This window comes from Megascapheus bottae, chromosome 7, assembly GCF_031878675.1.
Source record: "Megascapheus bottae isolate mThoBot1 chromosome 7, mThoBot2.hap1, whole genome shotgun sequence".
NCBI classification, from domain to species: domain Eukaryota; kingdom Metazoa; phylum Chordata; class Mammalia; order Rodentia; family Geomyidae; genus Megascapheus; species Megascapheus bottae.
Window position 1 is genome coordinate 21,303,086 of NC_143515.1, and position 22,753 is coordinate 21,325,838.

General features: G+C 38.9%; 1 protein-coding gene across 1 annotated transcript; it reads left to right on the forward strand.

Moving 5' to 3' along the window:
• Nucleotides 1-437: 437 nt before the first annotated feature.
• LOC150060396 (vomeronasal type-2 receptor 116-like) lies at nucleotides 438-21,152 on the forward strand. Its single transcript, XM_090336233.1, has 9 exons — nucleotides 438-508; nucleotides 5,229-5,520; nucleotides 7,354-8,160; nucleotides 9,351-9,578; nucleotides 11,178-11,301; nucleotides 14,121-15,053; nucleotides 18,180-18,373; nucleotides 19,993-20,093; nucleotides 21,080-21,152. The coding sequence occupies exons 1-9, from the start codon at nucleotides 438-440 to the stop codon at nucleotides 21,150-21,152; spliced, it is 2,823 nt and encodes a 940-aa protein (XP_090192359.1).
• The last annotated feature ends 1,601 nt before the right edge of the window (nucleotides 21,153-22,753 follow it).

Below are 22,753 nucleotides of genomic sequence, written 5' to 3' on the forward strand. Positions count from 1 at the left end.
TCTGCAATTTCTATAAGCTCTCCCTTAATTGGTGAATTTTGATGAATTCTCCTATCTACAGAAGTCTGAGTCAAGATTTAATTTCCCATTTTATATTTCTAGCTTTATTGTGCCAAGTAGAAACATGTTAATCATAGATGATGATATTGTTCATCTTTTCTAGACCATAGTTTACTTTCCACACACATAAAACACATTTCTAACAGCAGGGCACTGAAACGCTGGAAGACTAGACATGACAAATTGTCCAATGTGACTTTCACAAGAAGACATCAGTGATTCACATCAGATCGTTACTTTCCAATACATCTCAGAGAATTCTTAGTGGTTTGTAGATTCCAACATTATCTCTATCTAATCCTGCAAATCCCTCAGCACAGGCTTGTACAACCACCAGGGGTTCTTGGGCTCATTAAAAGACAGAGCACTGACTCAGGATGAAGGTCCTACTGGACTATGATGATACCATGGACACCAAGAGACAAAGTCCAAAACATGTTTTTCCAAGGTATTTTTCACCATGATGGAGAGTGGCAGGTGCAGAGCCTTCGGGCAAAGAATCCCTGAGCTCCTGACTGGAATTGAGGGTCAGAAGACAAAACCGCAAGACAGAACTGAACACAGTGACATCAAAACTGAGATCTTGGAATGGTGCTCCCTTGCATATGCCTTCCGTTTGCTTCTAGCTGTGCCTTTTTCTAATATGCCAGCACACCAGTTGTAGATAGTCTTTCTACACGTTGGAGGCATACTTCAAGACTGGGAGCCCCACTGAGCCCTATATCAACATCTATTTTTCCTTCAGAAGGCAGAAGAAAGGGAGTTTGGAGGTACTATCCAATCTCATCCTTGCCTCAGTTTAGCCTACATTCAGGGTTTGGCTCCTCGGCTGTGCAGATTCTGACATGTCTTTGTCTCTGGTTCTTTTCCTATTTCTGCTATTTTCACACACATCACAGCGTGTGGATATTCCAAGCTTTTTAAAATACTTGAAGTCAAGTGTCTTCCAAGATGGAGATGCAGTATTGGGTGGGTTTTTCCCCCTGTATCTCTTGGGCCGAGAAGCTACCACGTCCCAACAATCTCTTACAATCCATCCAGATTATACAAAAATACCTCAAAGGTAAGTTCTATGTTACATGCGCTTGTTGACTGTGGAATGACTATTCTTTCCTTTCTGCTTAATCTCCTTTGCCACTGTAAAAAGGGGGCATCATAATGGAAGTAATGAAAACCATTAAGTTCTAACATTCTCTTCCTTCTTTATATATTTGAACTCTACTTTCTTTTGTGACTTTTGCTTTCCACTCCTATAGTGATAGAAAAGAAACATTAGTATTCTGATGCTTTCCCCATCAGCCTTCGCCTCATATTCATGCATTGAGGCCTGGGGTGTTTTAGAATGTGTGTGGCCATTGAGCCCCATGTTCTCTACTGTCAAGACAGGTGTCTGAGCCACTGAGCCCTGACTTCAGGTAAATGTTAGAGTGAAGAACTTCATGTAGTCTTGCTGTCTGGGCACTTTGAAATGCACTTAATAAGGAAATATGGAGTATCTAAGTTTGATAATACTCTACAAACGATAATAATGAAATTATACCATATAAGACATTTTTGATACTAAAAGTCAACAGAAAAAAGTCTTTGATCTTGGTAGTTTTTTCAGGAAATATACGTGAATTGATTATATCGATTGGCTTCAGGAGACTAAGTTGCCTATGTCTCTGATAATTGAGTTAAAACACTGATGCTTGGTGACAGCTCCCCAGCAGACAGCTTGTGCTTCGTGCATGGTGCACTGATTGCATTGAGTTAAATTATTCTTCTAAAACATTCGATTCATCAGTAGTCCCATACCCTCAGAATGAATGTAGGCAATGTGAAAATGAGTGACACTCACTTTCATGAGTGTCACTGTCCTTCCCAGATCTTTTTATTATTATTTTTGGTAAAGGTTATATACAGAGTAGTTACAGTTACATAAGGAAATAAGTACAATTCTTGTCAAACATTGTTACCCCATCTCTCATTTTTTCCTGCTTCCCTCCCACCCAACTCCTTTATTCCACAACTTGTAATGTTCCAATATAGTGCTGCTGCTGCACTGATTCACCCTTTGTCCTTTGACTTACATTTCTGTGATTTCCCTTCTTATCACCAAATCAGATAAACATACACAAGACAAAGGGAACCAAAATAAAAAACACTGACAGCAGAGAATCAACCAAAGGGAAAAAAGAGAAACAATTATGAACAGTACACTAAAAAAGCCTCATTTTCCATGTCTTAGACTTCATTTCAGTTATTATCATTGTATATGATCATATGAATATAGTAATTGAGCTATTGTGGTATTCTGCTAGACATACTAGAAATATATTATTACAAATGAGGGAAATCACAAAGCATATGTTGTTTGGGTCTGACTCACTTCACTTTAAGTGAGTATTAAACATGTTATTTTCACAGGCGTTTTTGCCACAGCCAGGCTGATAGGCTACTGATCTCTGAGACTGATTATCAGCCTTTGTCTTTCATCTGTATGAGGATCTCTGCATCCTCAGTATCTTCCCCTCTTATGTATTATGATTTTAATTCTCTCTGTGTCTTTAGCATTCACCAAAACCTGAAATGAGATATCTTGTGGCAATGATTTCATACATATGAATATGAATCAAGGGTTAGGAATCAGCTAATGATTGTTTCTACTCTACCCAAAAGAGAGAAAAGGAGAGATTATCACAGGGATGAAGGACTCTCTGGTCTCAGCTACAATCTAAGAACCCACTTTTTTCATGGGACAAGGTTGAGGAGATGGATGAGACTTTAAACCACTTCACAAACTTAGTAGTCAGACTGCAGGCTTCCTTCTATGGTTCTGCCACAGATGTTTCAGGCCATCTCTATTTTTGGCAGAAGAGGGCCATGTGTCATGTGGTTTTGTCTAGTTTCAACCTTCAAGCAGACTTCTCATACCTAACAATTTAGTATGAACCTGTACTATTTCTCTGCCTACCACCTGTTGTCTGACACGGATGCACTAAGCATGCTCACCCACTGGTGAACATTTGAGATGTGACTCAGGTTGTGAGACTGGATTACACCATGATGATCAGTCCCGGAAAGCAAATTTCTGTATCACACTGATTAAGGTAACTAGGAGAATAATAAATTAAGAGTTTCTTATTCAGAAACTCTTGGTATTTGTTGCCAAATGTATGCTGGGAAGTCAGTGTTTTTTTTTTTAATGTTCCCATTCCCTTATGTCTGAATGCAATTCTCCAATTCCCCACCACCACCACCCCACCCTGGTAAGCAATAATATGATTTGTGTCCATCTGGATTTGTTAATATGAATATTTTATGAACCTATACAACCTATACTAGTTATGATTATTTTTCAGTGGCTTATTTTATATTATTTGATGTTTCCAAGAGTTTAACATGCATCAATCTAGTGTGTGATTTCTTATAATATTTTAACATTGGGCTCTTAGGGGCAAATGCTATTACCACTTTTAAAGAATAAGATGAAAAGTATTTTATTTCATTTAGACACAATTTTTAAGCTTTGTGTTATCTTTAACATGAGTTTGCCTAGAGTCTTATATAATTTAATATGTTTCAGTATACATTATGTCCAGCTTCTGCATATAAAAGAAAACATGTGCTATTTGTCTTTCTGACCTTGGCTTACCTCACTTAACGAAATTTGTTCTAGGTTCATCCATTTTCCTGAAAATGGCATAATATTCTTTCTTATGACTGTGCAAAATTCCCTTGTGTATAGGTACCACATACTTTGTATCTATAGCATCAGAGTTTTATCTGTAAATTGACTATTGTAATAGTGTAGCAATGAACATATATGTACAAATGTCTTTAGGGTATCCTGGCTCATGGTATTCTGAGTAGATATCCAGGCAGAGTATAGCCGGATTGTAAGGAAGATCTATGTTTAGTTTTTCTTTTTTCAATAACCTCCAGAATGCTATCATTCTCACCAACTGTGCAAAAAACAAAAAAGAAAACAAACAAACAAACAAAAAACACAAAACCTGTTCCATTCCCCAAGTTCTTATCAACATGATTTTGACCAACTAACTGGGGTGAGATGGAACATCAGAATTGGTTTAATTTGCATTTCATTTATGGCCACATATGGTAAGTATTTCCTCATGTGTTTTCTTTGTTATTCTTATATCTTCTCCTTAGCTCCTTTGTCCATTTGCTGATTGTCTCATTAGCTTTGAGAAAGGTTAGTTTCTTGAGCTAGCTGTATATTTCACTTCCAGGTTTTTGGTGGTTAATTTGAGATAAGACTCTCACATAGTTTTCTGACCAGGCCAACTGTGAACCACAATCATTAGATTTCAGCCTCCTGTATAGCCAGAATTACAGGTGTGAGCTGCTGGCACCTGGCTTTTGAAATGATACTAGATGCCACTGGCTCCTGTACATTGTTGAATCTAGAATCATAAGTGGATTAAAAATATGTACATATATATGTATATATTCTAAATTCATAGCAAGCAAAAAGAGACTCATAAAATTAAATAATTTGTTGTGTTCTCTGCTTCAAACTTTACTATTACTATTTTGGTATATGTAAGAGTAGTAAGGAAACATTGAAAAACTATCCATATCGGCAGCTGTGAGTGCCATGGGGAAACAAGCTTGCAATCTGTTTTTGCTGTGTATGATCTTCTCAATTTCTCCCAGTTTTTTGGAGGGATAGGAACTTAATCATTATTGGGTCTGAGGGGTTGTTTTGGGAAGAATAATTGAAGCTGATATCAACTGTTATAAACACCACAGTGTTGAGTAAACTATTCCCTACCTAAGAGAAGATCAGGGGAAATAGTGCAAAAGAGTCTTTCAATAAATAACCCTTCATTTAAAATAATTCAAGTAGACACAACTATTGTACAGATATTGATAGCAGAAAGTCTCTACAATTATCAGATAAATCATTTAAATAAATGCCACCATACCCCATTCACAATGCTTTGAATACCTATCAGTGTTTTGCATACAGATTACTACATAAGAGTCTAAGAATCATTGCAAAATCTTCGAGAGATTTTGTAACCTTTTCAGCAGTTCTATAGGCCCCAAGAGGAAAATCTCTGAATCAAAGCCTTAGTAAAACATCCTGCCTTGGCTAAGGGGTTGACATTGCATCCCATGTTTTGATCACTCTTGCTAACACAGCTCTCTCTATTTAGATGGTTTTGGAAGAACTACCAGTATACTCTGGCCTTTCACTATGCCATTGATCAGATCAATAAGGACTCTCATCTACTTCCCAATCTGTCCTTGGGTTATCATATCTACAATGTCTTCCACAGCGACCGAAGAACCTTACAGAATGCTCTGCTGTGGCTCTCTGGGAGTGATGAGATTCTCCCTAACTATCAATGCACTATGAGAAACAAATCAGTTGCCATCATTGTAGGAACTTCATCGGCATTTTCAGCTGAAATTGGAGCACTTTTAGATCTCTACAAAACCCCACAGGTAAGTGGATCCTATGAGGGTTAAAATTGATCTCCATGAATTGCCCGGATTCTGAGATCAACAATAGTGTAAAGAGAGGACAAAGAAAGCAGTAGATGCTGAAAATCTCAACCTGGATTACCTTCTAGAACCAAAGTATCTGTGTGCCTTAGACAAAATACCCACATCACAAAAAAATACCCATTCTAGGAAGTAACTAACACATGTTATACCCAGACACCACTGATTGTCATGTGGGGAGATATTAACACATGGTTTCAGTTTGGTAAAATACTGAGGGTCATCACAGTTCCAGTGACCCCTGGGAATGATGTAAGCTCAGTTATATCTGCTCTATGTTTCACACGCTCCTTCTGCCTAAATCTCCCTTGCTCATATCTAACCAAGCAGATCTCAAGAGCACTCCCACTGATCTTTCTCTACTGAAAACTCCACATCACAGTTTCTTTCCAGAGAAAAGAGCCAACACCAACAAGAATCAGAGATAACAATGCTAACATTAGCTTAAGAGAGTTATTTTCTGGAAAAAAACTTCTAATATTTCAAAAATTAGAGAGTATAAGCAGTTGTGTTCTTCAAGACAATGCAGATTATTATGAAAATAAATTAAAATTACCAAAAGACTCATACAATAAAAAGTTATTGTTATTTGTTATTTATGGTACTGGCATACAACAGTAATTGTGGAGCTGTGTCTCTACACCACAAGCCATAGGGTCAAGGAAGAGGCAAATATCACTAGGGAAACTCCATTTAGCATCCATGCCTTCTTTAATTCCCATGGCAAGAGATGAGAAACAAATGAGATGTCACACATTTTCTTCCATGCTTTGCTGAGAAAATCAGAACTGTTTGAAAATGAATGGCACTGTGAAACATGGTCTAATCTTGTGCTCATTAAGTCTTTGGCCCATCTTTTAATGGGATGGTTCTTATTTTGGAGATTAGTTTTGGAGTGATTCAATTGTTTGAGCTCTTGATATATTTTAGACATAAGGCCTTTTCTATTGTATGGTTAGTGAAATCTTCTCCCATTCTCTAGGCTTCCTAATTTACTACCTATGTCCTTTGTCATACAGAAGCTCTGCAGTTTAATGCAGTCCCACTTATCCAGCCTTTCTCTAATTTACTGTGTTTCTTGGTCCTTATTAAGAAAGTTTTGACCTGTGCCAAGGAGGGCTAATGCATCTCCTATTCCTTCTTGTGAACTTTTCAGTAAGTCGGCTTTTACTTTGAGGTCTTTGATCCATTTGGAGTTAATTCTAGTGCAGGGTGACAAAGAAGGATCCAACTTTAGTTTTCTGCAGGTGCGGAGATATAAGGCCAAATAGTATGACACAAAATGTAAGGACCTCCAGGATAAGGAAACAAAAGGCACATAATGAGGGATTGTTGTCCTTAATGTACTATGTTATCTCTCATCGATTTTGCCATCCCTTGCTTATCTTATATTGTTACAATATTTCAACTTGTTATCTGATATATTTTATGTGTAATTAATTGGTTATTTGAAATTGGATAGGGAAGTGAGGAAATCAAATGAGCAGGGGGAGGGTGGGAGGGAAATGGGGACCATGTCATGAAAAAGGGTATCAATGTTTGTGAACTTTTGCATCTTCTATCTGGTGAATATAATGTAACCCTTCTAGTAATCACAACAAAAAAAGAAAAAAATAATATTGTGCCCAGAATGAGAGATGTTGGTAATCCTTGCAGCAGTCCTTTCCTCTACTGAAAAGTAATTTATTCAGCAATCTGCACACTTATCTTCCCAGGAGAGAAAACCCTGAGTCCCTCAGAACTCAGAATCCTATTTTGTCTTTGTTTACTCAGATCACATATGGACCTTTTGATCCCATGCTAAATGACAAAGACCAATTTCCGTCACTTTACCAGATGGCTGCCAAAGACAACCTTCTTGCTCACACAATGATCTCAATACTACTTCATTTTGGTTGGACATGGGTGTCTCTCTTCATTTCTGATGACATGAAAGGAGAGCAATTCCTTCAGATTCTTAAAGCAGAGATGGAAAAGAAAGGTATCTGTGTGGCTCTAACAGAAAGACTGCCAGCCACTAAGGTAATGGATAAACCAAGAGAAATCACTCCCATGACTAGGATCACAGTTTCATCTGCAAATGTCCATATACTGTATGGTGAAGTAGGGAGTCTCATAATTATAGACACTTCAGCAGAGTACTTCTTAGAAATAGGAAAAGTGTGGATAATGACATCAAAGTGGGATATCGTTGTGTATGAGATGGATCACATGCTGCACTCCTTCCATGGAAGCTTTACAGTGTCACCTCATAAGAAAGAAATTCCTGGATTCAAACATTTTCTCAAGACAGTTAAGCCTTCCCAGTACCCAGAGGATGTTTACTTTAGTGTTTTGTGGTTTTATGCTTTTGATTGTCTTCCTCAGGGGTCACTTTTTGGAAAATATGGAGTTTGTCAACCAAATGCTTCCTTAGACTTTATGCCAGCAAATGTTGACATCATGACGGTATCTGACTCCAGCCATCGTATCTACAATGCTGTCTACACAGTGGCCCATGCCCTTCATAAAATGCTTTTACAGAAAATAGAAATGGGATCTCCAGGTGCTTCCAACCAGCCTAAGATTCTTCCCTGGCAGGTAAATCTCTTTCAAGGAGAAACACTGAGTAACCAATGACTTCCACAAGCATGTTACTGAGGTACGACACTGGGACTATATCTTTATTTTAGATGAACAGGATCTGAAAAAATTCAAAGTGGTTTCATTTTACTGACTAAAGGGTCATGTATAATGGCTCTCTGTATTGAGAGAATTCTGTTCTTAAGTGTTTCCATTTCTAACGACCAAATTAAAACTTAAGTCATAAAAATCATTTCTATTTTAGGGTGAAATGCTGTCAACTGCCCAACTCATAGTAAAGCACAGGAAAAGCAAAACATAATCACAATTATTTTTTCCTTCCGAATGTATCTAGTATCAGAAAATATAGATACAAATAACCATATATATAATTCTGGGTATCTCAGACACAAAGGAATACATGTTGGGGCCCTACATGACCTACTTGTAGTAAAAGTAGCAGTAGATTTTCTGACATATCCTGAAGTGACTCTAGATGAATTGGTCAGACATGAATTGCTCAGACATCCCAATTCTTCCAAACCCAGCAATACTCATTTTCAGTATAAGGCCACTAACGATGTATATAAGCTTAAGATAGCCTGCTGGGTTTGATAGGACTACAAATGAGTAACTGAATGAAGGAACATTCAAGTAACTGAATAAACAAACATTGTCTAAACAGCATTAAGGTTATGTCCTGCAACAGTGTCATGAAACCAAAAAGTTGAAAGGTTACATGTGCTTTGTTAGAAATGTCATTGGAGCCATAACTTTTGACTGGTTGTGAAGTGTTCCTGTAATGTCACAAGGAAACTATTTTTTCACCAATAAGGACAAACAAACAATATTGTGCCATTTTAAAAATTTGATTAAAGCATAGTGGACATAAAAACACATATATTCAACCTGTACATCGTGATGTGTGTGTCACATGCCACATAGATGTGGACCTCCTACCATCGTTGCTGAAAGATACTACAAAACCTAAAGTAAAGAAGAGCTTCTAAGAAGTTCCAGGTTTTCTACCAGAGCCCAGCCAGTGCCACTCAGATGGCAAAATTCTGGATTATTATCTATTTGGAGTCACTTAGTATCCCTATTGTTTTTCCTGGGAGAAAAGAATAACTTTTCTTCATTTGACACAAAAAATTTAAATCCCTATCTTGAAAGGTATTCATCATGTATAACTTATGTCCCTCCTCCAGCTTCATCCGTTTCTGAGGAAAGTGCAGTTTACAAACCTGGCTGGGGACCACATATCCTCAGATGGGAAGATAAGCTCTGTTACACAGTATGATATCCAAAACATTGTGAATTTTCCTGCTGGTCTTGGGTTGATGATTAAAGTTGGAGAGTTTGTCTGTATGAGTCCATTTGATCAAGACTTGGTCATCAAGGACGAGATGATAGAATGGCCTATTGGATTCACAAAGGTATGATTTCATTTCAGTATTGTATACTATTGGGTAATTATGGAGAGAGTTAAAAGGAGTCCTGAGATGAGATGAAATAGTACCTCTTTAACTTTACACTATGTGATCTTTATTTTCCATAATCCTAACACCTACAGAAATAGTAAGTCTGTAGATGTAAATGTTTGTTTATTTATGCAACAGTTAATAAAATGAAATACAACAAAGTTGCCAGATGCAGTGGCTCATGCCTGTAATCCTAGTTACTTAGGTGGCTGATGTCTGAGGATCAAGGTTCAAAGCCAGCCCAGGCACAAAAGGACCTGAGTCTCTCATCTCCAATTAACCACTAGAAAATGAGAAGTGGGGCTTGGTTCAGGGTACAGTGGTAGCCTTGAGCTGAAGAGCTCAGGGACAGCGCCCAAGCCGAGTTCAAGCTCCATTACCCACAAAAAAAGTCAACAAAAGAGAGATTGAGATGAAAATATGCATATATACATATGTCTTTTCATCCTAAAACTTTTAATCACACATGTTCAGTCTCACGTTTGTATTCTGATGCATTATAAACATACACTATAAAATACTATATATGATTCCCATTTTCTAAGATATTTTAGGTATCACTGTCTTGTATCTTTATTCATTTGTACTATATTGGCCATGATTAAATATCTCAGGAAATGTTGTAGATGATTCCTATGCCAATTATGCCCAACATCCATAGTCTCAGAAACTCAAAACTGGATTAATTACTATCTGGGATTTATAGCACAATCTTAGTGTTACTGTCAACAGTGTCCTTGTTGATTATAAAGTTACTTTTTGTACAGATTAAAGTCTTCTTCCCAACTCTTTTAGTTATCTTGCATTACTACAAACTAGCATCTGAAATAAATTAATTCTATTTAGGTCAGCGACTTACACTGCTCTCAGTTTTGAAGCTCTCAATCCAAAATTGAATAGCCCAAATCTTTTCACCTGTGGTGATTGTGACACACTATTGAGGGCCAAAAGCCAGGGCAAAATAGTGACAACTGAAACCAATAAAGAAAGAGAGCTAGAGGTAAAGAAGACAGATAAATCCAATAGTCACCTTTGCAGAGATTACCCCAATGACCTAAAACACTTCCCACTAACTGTGTTTTCTAATAATGTTTCAATAACACCTCTTAACAGTGTTTTGAGAATGATGCCTAGAAATAAGATCCCTCACATAAGGATTCAACATTTTCTTAATATTTAGGAATATTGTTTAGACTCAAACCAATGGAATGTGAGGAGATAATAAAAATATTATAATGGATATACATTCACAGAATCACACTGAAACCTACACTGGAAAAGATTGGGATGGTAAGGAAAAATACAAAGATAGAAAAGTACAGGAATGTGGCATGCTGGTGTTTTTTAAAAAGTAAAAGGTGATTTTTTTTACTGTGGTAATATTCAGCAATCATTTCAAAACAGTGAAAAATAACATAGAATAGATACTTAAGTGCTACAAACATGGGGTTACTTTAGTGGAGGCACTGTGTGCCTACTGGAATCAAAGTTCTCTCCTGTGGAGATGCAAACAATATGCAAAACCATTGCCAATATTTTCTTTTATTCCCTAAGACACCTCAATCTGTGTGTAGCCAGAGCTGTGGTCCAGGATTCTGGAAAATTCTACAGAAAGGAAGACCTACATGCTGCTTCACTTGTGATTTTTGTCCAGAAGGATACATTTCCAATCAGACAGGTAAACAATCATAAGCTACTGTAAGATAACTCTTTCCTCTATTTCTCACTAAAAAGAAACCACAGCTATTGGAAACTTGATTACCATCATTTTCCATTCATAATCCATCCATCCTCTCAATACATCCATGTCATTTATTTAATTTTCATTCCTGGGGCTTGAACGCAGGTAGGGCCTAAACACTTTCCCTGAGCTTCTTTATCTCAAGGCTAGCATTGTACAACTTGAGCCAGAGCTCCACTTATGGCCTTTTCTGAGTTGTTTATTGGAAATAAGAGTCTCATGGACTTTGCTGGCCAGACAGGATTCAAGATTATAAGCCTCAGATGTTAGCCTCTTGAGTAGGTTAGATTATAGGCATACACCACTGGAGCCCCCCTAATACATCAATTTCTACTCACTGTTACAACTCCAATATAATAATAAAAAGCATGTATGCAAGAAGACACAATACTTTAATAAATGTTGCTATCTAATATCCCTAAGCATAGCTCCTTTTTGTTTTGTTTTGTTTTTTGTTGGCCGTGGGAACTGAAATCAGGACCTGAAATCTGATCCCTGAGATCTTCAGCTCAAGGCTACTGCCCTACCCCTTGAGCCATGGCACCACTTCCAGTTTTCTGGTGGTTAATTGGAGATAAAATTCTAATGGACTATAATTCTGGGGCTGGCTTGGAATCGCAACCCTCAGATATCAGTCTCTTGAGTAGCTAGGATTACAGACATGAGCCACCATGCCCGGCCGTAAAAATGTCCTTTACCCAAGATATAAATATAATAAATTATATATCAAGATAAACTACGTTATTGACAAACACGAAGTATTGGTGACCTATTGAAACTGATTTTGCTTTTCAAAATATAAAGAATAATTACTAAAGTTTATGAATAAATACTATATAATTTCTATCATTTTAGCAGTAGTAACCATTTGGCAGAAAAGTTATCTTCAGGTATGTATAAATGAACAAAATAATACCCACCTTGTTTGTGAATGGATTGAAACATCTAACTGTGTCCAGAACAAAGAGGAAGAAAAGGGCTGCAGTGCCAATAACCCATGTCTATAATCCTACTACCCAGAAAGCTGAGATCTAAGGATCTCAGTTTAAAGCCAGCCAGCCTGGGCAGAAAAGTGAGACTCTTGTCTCCAATAAACTGCCCAAAAGTCAGAAGTTGTGCCTCACTGGTAGTCTTAAGCAAAATAGCTCACCATATTTATAACCTGCCACTTTATAAAGGGTTAACAAATCAGGTTTTCAGTTGTACAGGAATGGAAAAATTTTCAATACAGTCAATTCTTAATTTTTTTTTTGGTCAGTTGCGGGGAGGGGCTTGAACTCTGTGCCTGGGCATTGTACCTGAGCTCTTCAGATCAAGGCTAATGCTCTACAACTTGAGCCACAGGGCCACTTCCAACTTTCTGGCAGATAATTGGAGATAAGTGTATGATGGACTTTCATGCCCAGACTGGCTTTGAACCATGATCCTCAGATCTCAGCTTCTTGAATAGCTAGGATTACACCTGAGCCACCGGTGCCCAGCTCAATTCTTAATTTTCAAATTAAAACATCTATTATGCAAAAAGTTCATTATGTCACCAGGTACCATGACTAATGCCTGTAATCCTAGTTAATAAGGAGACTGAGATCAGGAGGATGGTTGTTAAAAACAATGTGAAGAATTATTCCTGAGAGCCAATCTCAATAAATAAAAGCCTGGAAATGGCAGTGTATGCTTGTTGTCCAAGCCACACATAAACAGTAAATAGGGGGACTGTCCTGGTAGCTGGCATATGCAAAAGAAAAAATGAGACCCTAGTCAAAAAATAATTAATGCTACTGGACATCAGGACAGGCTCAAGTTGTAGAACATCGGTCTAAAAAGCTCAATAACTTAGATGGAAATCCCAATACTACCAAAGAAAGTTTGGTAACAGCAATTCAAGCTTAATCAAAATGGTAATATTTTTGATTCAATCAAACTAATTTCTTTTTTTTTTTTGCTTGAGCTCAGGGCCTGAGCACTGTCCTTCGACTTTCTCAAGGCTAGAGCTCTACCACTTGAGCCTCAGCACCACTTCTGGCTTTTTTCTATGTATGTGGTACTGAAGAATCGAACCCGGGTCTTCATGCATGCTAGGCAAGCACTTTAACCACTAGGCCCAACTCCCGGCACCTCAAACTAATTTCTATATCTATATATTTAAATGGAAACACTGACAAGAATAGTCACAAAAAAGGCAAATATACTTGGGTAATACCAATTCAACCTCAATCAAAATGGTAATATTTTTGATTCAATCAAACTAATTTCTATATCGATATATTTAAATGGAAACACTGATAAGAGTAGTCCCAAAAGACAAATATAGATAAACACACTGTACCAGACATCAAGCTATCTAAGAAATAGAAAGCACTACAAAGTTCAGAGATTTAGGTTTAAGAATTTTATCTTTGGTATATGTAAGCTGAAAGCCTTGAATTTAACTTATGGGTTAAATTTTAGAAGTACAGCCATAGAAAGGTCATAACGGGAAAGAAAGTGGGGAGAAATAAGGATTGGAAAGAACCCACATCCTGGGTGACATCACTGAGTCATAGGCTGAGAAAACACCCACACAACAAAGATCTCTTTGGAATGAGTCTGGTTTTATCTGTAGCTGAAGAATATAGAAACTCCCTCTAGTGTGTCTCACAATATCACAAACAGTCTTTGCTTGCAATGACAATAGAGAGATGACCATTTTCTTTAAAATGGCAGAAAGGAAAAACTTGTGCAATTGAAATACTTATTCATTTGTTTTTTCTCTCCAGATACAGTGCAATGTCTTCAGTGCCCCACACACGAGTACCCAAACAATGAGAAAAATCGCTGCCTCCCCAAGGTCATAACTTTTCTGGCCTTGGATGATTCTATGGGGATGGCTCTAGCCTGCACAGCTCTGGGCTTCTCCCTCACCACAGCTGTGGTCTTTGGGGTCTTTGTGAAACATCATGACACCCCCATAGTCAAAGCCAATAACCGCACTCTTAGCTACATCCTGCTCATCTCCCTCCTCCTGTGCTTCCTCTGCTCCTTGCTCTTCATCGGCCATCCTAACACAACTACCTGTGCCCTCCAGCAAACCATCTTTGCACTTGTATTCACTGTGGCAGTTTCCACCATTTTGGCCAAAACCATTACTGTCATCCTTGCCTTCAAAGCTATGAAACCAGGAAGAACAATGAGGTGGTTTCTGATCTCAGGAGCCCCTAACGCAATCATTCCCATTTGCTCCCTCATCCAACTTATTCTTTGTGGGATTTGGCTGGGAACCTTTCCTCCCTTTCTTGATGTAGACACACAGGCAGAACATGGCCACATCATCCTCATCTGCAATACAGGCTCTGTCACTGCCTTCTACTCTGTCCTCGGATACCTGGGCTCCTTGGCCCTCGGAAGCTTCACTGTGGCTTTCCTAGCAAGGAAGCTGCCTGACACATTCAACGAGGCCAAGTTCTTGACATTTAGCATGCTGCTGTTCTGTAGTGTCTGGCTCACTTTCCTCCCTGTCTACCACAGCACCAAGGGGAAGGAGATGGTAGCTGTGGAAGTGTTCTCCATCTTGGCCTCCAGTGCAGGGCTCCTTGGCTTTATCTTTGCACCCAAGTGCTACATAATTATTCTAAGACCTGATAAGAACTCTTGGAAAGGTGTAAAGAACACAAGAGCTTCAAGGAAGAACAGACATTCTGAAGGCCTAGCTGGTAAATCTTAAATAGGTATTTGCCAGTACCAAAACACCTCCAGTTGACATTGCAATATCGCAAGTAAAACCAATGGATTGTTTGAGATCGGCTTACTTGTTTTCAAGATGCACGTGCGCGCGAACACTCACACACACACACACACACACACAAGACACACACATGCACACAGAGCTAGAGCCATCATTAAAGAGTAAAGACTAACTTGACTGCATCTGCAACATGTTCCTGTGAAACATTCAGGTTCCTGTAACACAATAACTCCTGACAATATTTCTCAGACAACCTTACAATATTTTTCTACAATTATCTCCCACAAAAATTAATCAAAAAGGCCCAGAAAGTACCTGAATGATTCCCTGGGCCCTGCAAACCCTGCTAGGCCTCAGTGGAGAAATGCAGCCTGTCAGTCAGAGAGGAAGTATGTCAGTTGAGGCTTGTGTGAGAAGGTAGCTCTCCACACAGCAAGGCCCACTCACCCATGGCCTGGGGAGGAGGTTTGTGCTAGAGGCTGAAGAACTGTGGGAGGATAGCTATGCTGCTGCTGACAGTAATAATCTGCCCCATCTTCAGCCTGTATGCTGCTGATAGTGAGAGTGTAGTGTGCCCCAGACTCACAGCCACTGAATTGATCAGGGCCTCTGGAGGGCTGAGCAGATGCACCTTAGATCAGTGCTTTAGGAGCCTGTCCTGCTGTCTACAGGTACCAAACTATGTTGCTGTAAACATTCTGACTAGATTTGCAGTTCATCGTAGCCTTTTCTTCTACTGCTACAGCCAGGGAGCATGGAGACTGCGTCTTCACGATGTCCTCACAAGCAGTTGCAAGCAGACATGGACAGTGTTCATTCATTCATGTGCACACATTCAGACCTCATCATAGATGCATGGAAACACACCACTTCCACGCACTTTCTGATAGTATAAGTCAGCACAAATTGTGTCCATATAAGAGATAGTCATTGCCGCTTATCACAAACCATTTTTAATTTTAGTATTTTATTGTTATTATAAAGGTGATAGAGGTGACCATTACATTTAAGATGAGTACATTTTATCTTCAGACAGTGTTACCCTCCTTTACTCTGTCCCTCCTGTCCCCACCCACAAGTTGCACAGTTCATTTTCCACATATTATCTAGTGAGTATCACTTCTGCATTTATTTACCCTTTGTTCCTCCATTTCTATGCCCCACATTTCCCTCCCAAAGACAGATAAACAACACATAAACAACAGGAATATCAGCGAAGAGAAAACCTCTTGCTTCCATCCACACCATTTTTCAGCTCTACAAAAGATACTAAAACATCACAGCAGGCCAGTTACTCACCAGTGACCCAGAGAAACAGGGTGATGAGGTCCTGCCTTCTTGACCTCATCTTAAATATCTCTAAGTAATTCTCATTAAGGTGAGGGGCTGCACTATCAATGTACCTCTCCTTTCGTTGCCACTGAGGAAATTCTGAGAGTGCTCATTCCTGAAACCATATTCTGTTTGGTGTATGAGCACAGGTTTCCTTGCTGGCTTCAAGAAGCCAATGAGACACAAGATGGCTGGGAGCAGTCAGCACAAACACCCTGGAAAAAACACCAAGACACCTGAATTTCCTGATAATCTAGCTAAAATAGTTTAGAACTTAGCATCTTTGCATGGGCTAGATTCTAGCAGGAGGCTCTGTAGCCAGTTCTTACAAAGCATTAACTCCTGGAAACACAGGAGGAAGATCAGTGTCATAATTTGGTGACTCCTAGGTAAGAACTTCAGAGTACCTTCACTCCAGGGTGTGGAGACTGAAGGCCTAGACAGTCTTGGTTCCCATAGGACATCCAAGTCAAGGAATACAAGTCACATTTCAGATGGTCAAATCTATGTCCAACTTCATCCACATCCAAGACCCTTCTCAATGTTCATTTGCCTACACTGGCTTGACCAGAGTTCCAGACTCTCTTAGAGATGCTCACACCAAAGCAGTTGTCTGGATCAGGTTGATGTCCCTCATTACCACTACAGAAGAAAAACAAGAAACAATAATAAATGAATAAATAATAAATAAATGCCAGAGACATTTATGGTGAATGGAAAGGATGTACAAAATGTTCAAAGATGTTTGCTAAAGTGAACAAGTGTGACATCAGAAATCAAATATTCCTGAGAGTAAGTAAAAGGGATAGCAGAATATCTGAAGAGCAAGAAAGATTCAAAGTTAAGAAAACCATGTATCCCATTTAATACAGGACAGGAATGATATCTACATCCTTGGAAGATGGTAGATCTGTTAAGAAAATCACATTGGACATTTAAGTTCCTTCTCCTCCTACAACTTCTTCTGTATTATCATTTTACTTTAAAAGAATAAGATAATTTTAAATCCAAAACACTTTTTATAATGATTTTATAGTAATTTCCATAAGAATTATTTGAGGAAGTGGAGGGATAGCTCACTTGGTAGAGAGCCAGACTTAAGCAAAGAAGTTTAAAGACTGCATGCAGGTCCTAAACATTAAATCCCAGGATCAGTACAAATTATAAAAATAAAAATAAATTACTTGAGAGTGAGATAAAAAACCAATACCTCATCTTCTAAGACTATACTGTGTACTCCCTATAAACAAAGGTATGTTCCTGCATTATATCACACTAATAGAGAAGTTACTCCATCCACTGCTTACATGCTATGTACTACAATTAATAGTCTTCCAAGCATCTGCTGTAATGAAATGACCTCTGGGGGAAGAGCACTGTCTGCAGAACACTGACAGCCCTGCTACACATTGCTACATGCATGAACACCTGGCTGTGCTAAATTACTGCAGTGAGCCCAGCCTGCAGCTGTGCCCAGTCCTGCGCAGCCCCTGCATTTGCCTATGCCCAGAACACAGCACACCTGAGTATTTCTTCATGGTCTGTTCACCCCTGTGCAGGAGTCAGTCCTATCAGCACACAGCATGGACATGAGGGCCTCAAGGCAGAGCCTGGGGCTGGGACTCCTGCTGCTCTGGCTCCCTGGTAAGGTAAAACAGCAATGGAAATATCAGCTCACTGTGCTCAGTTCTGTCAGGTTGTCTGGGAGTTTCTCAGGAATCCTGCATAATGATGTGGGTATTTTATTCTATTTCCATGTTAGGGGCCAGAGGTGCCATCCAGATGACCCAGTCTCCATCCACCCTGTCTGCATCTCCTGGAGACAAAGTCACCATCACTTGCAGGGCCAGTCAGGGCATTAGCAGTTGGTTAGCCTGGTATCAGCAGAAACCAGAGAAAGCTCCCAAGGTCTTGATATACAAAGCATTGAATTTGGAATCCAGCATCCCATCCAGGGTCAGTGACAGTGGATCTGGAACAGAGTTCACTCTCACCATCAGCAGCTTGTAGCTTGAAGATGCTGCCACCTATTACTGTATGCAGCATTATAACTTACCACCCACAGTGATACAACTCATAACATAAGCCTCCCAGGGAGGCAGAAGTGAGAGTCTGGGCTGCCCCAGCTGCTCCTCCTGCTGCTTCCACTTGCTGACATAGCTTCTCACATGCAGCCAGGCTATAAACACTACTGCAAGCTTTTTACTCCCCTTCCCCACACCTTTATTTTAATTTTCTTTCTCTTTTATTTTTGTTTTTCATATTTTTTATTGTAATTAATAGGAGGGTTATATTATAATCGCCAGATAGAAGGTGCATTAATTCACATACATTGCTACCCTTTCTCATGTCTTGGTCCCCATTTCTTTCCCCTCCACCCCCACCCCTCATCTTGTTTTCCCCCCTTCCCATCCAATTTCAAATAACCAAATACAAACATAGCCAATATATCAGATAACAAAGTGAGATACTGTAACAATATGAGATAACCAAGGAACAGCAAAAGAGATGAGAGATAACATAGTACGTTAAGGACAACAATCACTCATTATAAGGCTTTTATTTCTATATCCTAGAGGTCCTTTTATTTAGCGTCATACTATATGGCCTTATGCATCTAGGTTTTGCCCTGTTACAAAACTCTGCTATGAATGCCCAAGGTTTCTACTGATTATGACAAATGAGGGAAACCATTGAGTCTATGTTCCTTTGAGTCTGGCTTACTTCAATTAATATGATTTTTTCTAAGTCTTTCCATTTCCTAACAAATGGGTCGATGTCATTCTTTCTGACAGCAGCACAGAATTTCATTGTGTACAAATACCACATTTTGTTGATCCACTCATCAACTGAGGGACATCGGGGTTTTTTTTGTTTTTTTTTTTTTGGCCAATTGTAGGCTTAAACTCAGGGCCTGGGCACCGTCACTAAACCTTTTTGTGCTCAAAGCTAAGGCACTACTACTTGAGCCAAAGCGCATTTTTCAGTTTTTGAATGATTAGTTGGAGACAACAGTCTTACAGGGACTTTTCTGCCCAGGCTGGCTTCCGGTCACTCTCCTTAGATCTCAGCCTCCTAAGTATCTGCTATTACAGGTGTGAGCCACCAGCATCTGGCTACTGCAAGCTTTTAATTGAAATTTGTCCATATGCTCCTCTATAACTCTGTCTCTTTTCTCCTCCTCTACCCCAAAAGCACAGACATGGCAGTGTAGCTTCTCATATAAAGGCGTCATTTGGGATTCACAGAATAAAAATCAAACCTGCCAATATTTTCCAAGCAGGATTTTTTGTGTCATTCCTGGGGCTTGAACTCAGGGTCAGGGCATGATGCACAGAGAACTCCCTGCCCATCCTGGCACAACCATGTCAGCATAGAACCCCACAATGCTGAATTCTATAGATGATAGTGTTGGCAGACAGGGCATGGAAATTCACGTTCTTTTTCAGATGGGAAACCAAGTAAAAAACATACTCATTACAATTTTTAAGACTTCATGAACTTTGAACCGGTGCTGTTATTTACCATGAAATCTCAGACAATTGTGATTATTTTTTTTCAATTTTTCCCCCCAGGCAATGGAAGACTGCTACAAGAAGAACACAAACATGAAAGGAACCATGGGCACACTGAGACAATTCTGTCCAAGTAAAGATCCTCTGGATAAAGACTCTGAGTATTATAAACATACGACTTGTTACACTTGTGTGTTTCTTTGACTCATGCTATTAGGTTGCCCCAGAGAGTTTTAGAAGAGAATATATATGCATAGATGCATAGATACATATATACATATGTACATATACATATATAGACATATGGACCTCTATATATGTACACACATATATATCTACATATAAACATATACACATGCATCCTTCTTTACTACACTATGTTTGTGTTTCTCAAAACAATCACTGGCTCATTAATGAATCACTACCCAGGAGAGAGTGTGGTATATTTTAATCTGTTGGGTCATGCTGATGGACATGGCCGGCATTAGATGGACTTCATCGCTCCTAACTCGAGCTTTAAGAATGTGTTTTCACGGCCAGCCTTTCTTTCTCTATAAACCTGTTCTTTAGTCTCAAACAGGTATTTTCATAGTTTGTGATTCTTGAATTAGTTCTTGTGATGATGATGGGGGTTTTCTTCCAAGAGCTTACCAATGAAGATTTAGAGAGAGATCAGGAGCTCCATCAACTTGCTAGCCTAGACTGTGAGCAAAACAATCTTAAGATGGACAGCTTTGTCCAATGTCAAAAGAAGTTATGAATGGTCACTGAACCACAAGTATGTTTTATCAGAAACTCACAGTGTATGGGACCCAAAGGACATAAAGAGTGTAACAAAGTTCATAGAAATTTGGGTCTATGAATTGTTTCATTGTATATATTCTATGTATTTACCTAACTTGGAAAAAAAGAGAATATTTTACCAGGCTAGATCTGCTGTGGAGTTGGACTGGTATGTTCAAAAATCTCTTCTCAGAATATGTTCTTAAACTCTAGAAGCTTTATCAAATTTACATTAAAGTGTTGGTTGAAGGTTGTGACAGTATGTTAAAAAACAAAAAGATATTAAGTCATAAGATGTGGTAATAAATAAATAAATAAATAAATGTGTTGCCATCCAAATATGATACTTTTCTTAATGTTTTAGGATATGTCAATTATCAAAGATTCGAATACAGTTCCAACCAGTGGACAACATGGAGCTCGAAAGAATTACTTAAGACATATATTCATATTGCCAGAATACATAAGGAAAATATGAGACAGTTCCCAGAAGTTCCAAATTTCCTTGTCCTCCACTTTTAGTGTGTAGCAGCCTACATATTGGGTTGGAACAGTTTTATTTACAGACCAAAGGGCACACTGCAAGAGGTAGATTAAAGGACCCAAGGGTACAGGAAAGTTGAAGCTCACTATAGAGCAGACACTCATCCTTTCTTAGTATAGGAATGCTCTGTAATGTCAATCACTCAGAATCCTGTGTAAACACAATGAGGCAAACACACAAACCAGCAGCTGTATGCAGGCATCAGACATTCTCCACATGCACCATTCAATCATACTTTCTGAACTCAGTCGTCATTTGTAAGAGACTCCAAGATCTTCACAATTTCTGATCTGAGGGAAACAATGGGAAGGAAGGAAGAAAGTCAGGGAAGGGAATATGGCCAGTAAGGACATACTATGTGCTGTACACTACCTATTGTTGAGAATGACTGCAGCTCCATCCAATGGAGAAATAGGGAAAATACTTTTGGGTTTTTCTTACTAAGAGTGAGGCCTCAGGTATACATCACTATTCTCTCATGGCCACTGAGGAAATTCTGAGGGTGTTCATTCCTGGCATGGAATTCTGTTTTGTGTACAGGCAGAGGTCTCCCTCTCCTGCTTCAAGATGACAGTGAGACACAAGTGGTGGCTAGTGCAGAGATACCAGCCTTGCCTGATAATCGTCCTTCAAATAGTTTAGTGTTTTATATTTTTCTAGAAGTAGATTCTGGCAGAATTATTTAAAGCCAGTTTCCTACAAAGCATTCACTCCTGGAAACATAGTAGGAGGGTTTTCCTCAGGCATCAGTGTCATAATCTGGCTAAACCCGAATAAAAATTTCAGAGTGCCTCGGCTCCAGGGAGTGGCGACTGAAAGCTCAGACAATGCTGTCTCCATGCTATTGAGCTAGGACAGGACATCCAAGTCCAGGAATAGGAATGACATTTCAGACGAACAAATGTATGTCCAAGTTTTATCCACATCCAAGAACATTCTCAATGTTTACCTACCTACACTGGCTTGACAAGAGATCCAGAGTCTCTCCTAAAGATGGCCAGAGCAAAGCAGGTATCTGGATCATATTGATGCCCTTCCTTCTTACTTCAGAGAAAAAGAAAGAAGCAAAAAAACAAGAACATCAAACACTAGAGGCACTGATTTTGACTGGAGAGCAAGTGCAAAGATTATGGAGACATTAGTTAACATAAACAGTTGTGACATCGTTCATCACAATTTCCTGGTGATAAATGGAATAATCAAAAATCGCAGAAAATTTCAGAACATGGAAGATTCCACATTAAGAAAACCATGTAGCCTGTTTAATACAGAACAAGAAAGACAGCTGCAGCCATGGAACATGGTGGATCTGTTAAGTGAGTCACATTGGAACAGTTATGTCCCTTCTCCTTACCCTAGGACTGCTTCCAGTGAATTATCATTTCAATTTCAAATAATAAAATTATTTTAATGCATAAACACTGGATAAGAAAACAGTATTTGTTTTACCCATTAGAATTATTTGAGGAAGTGAAGATATCCATATGGTAGAAT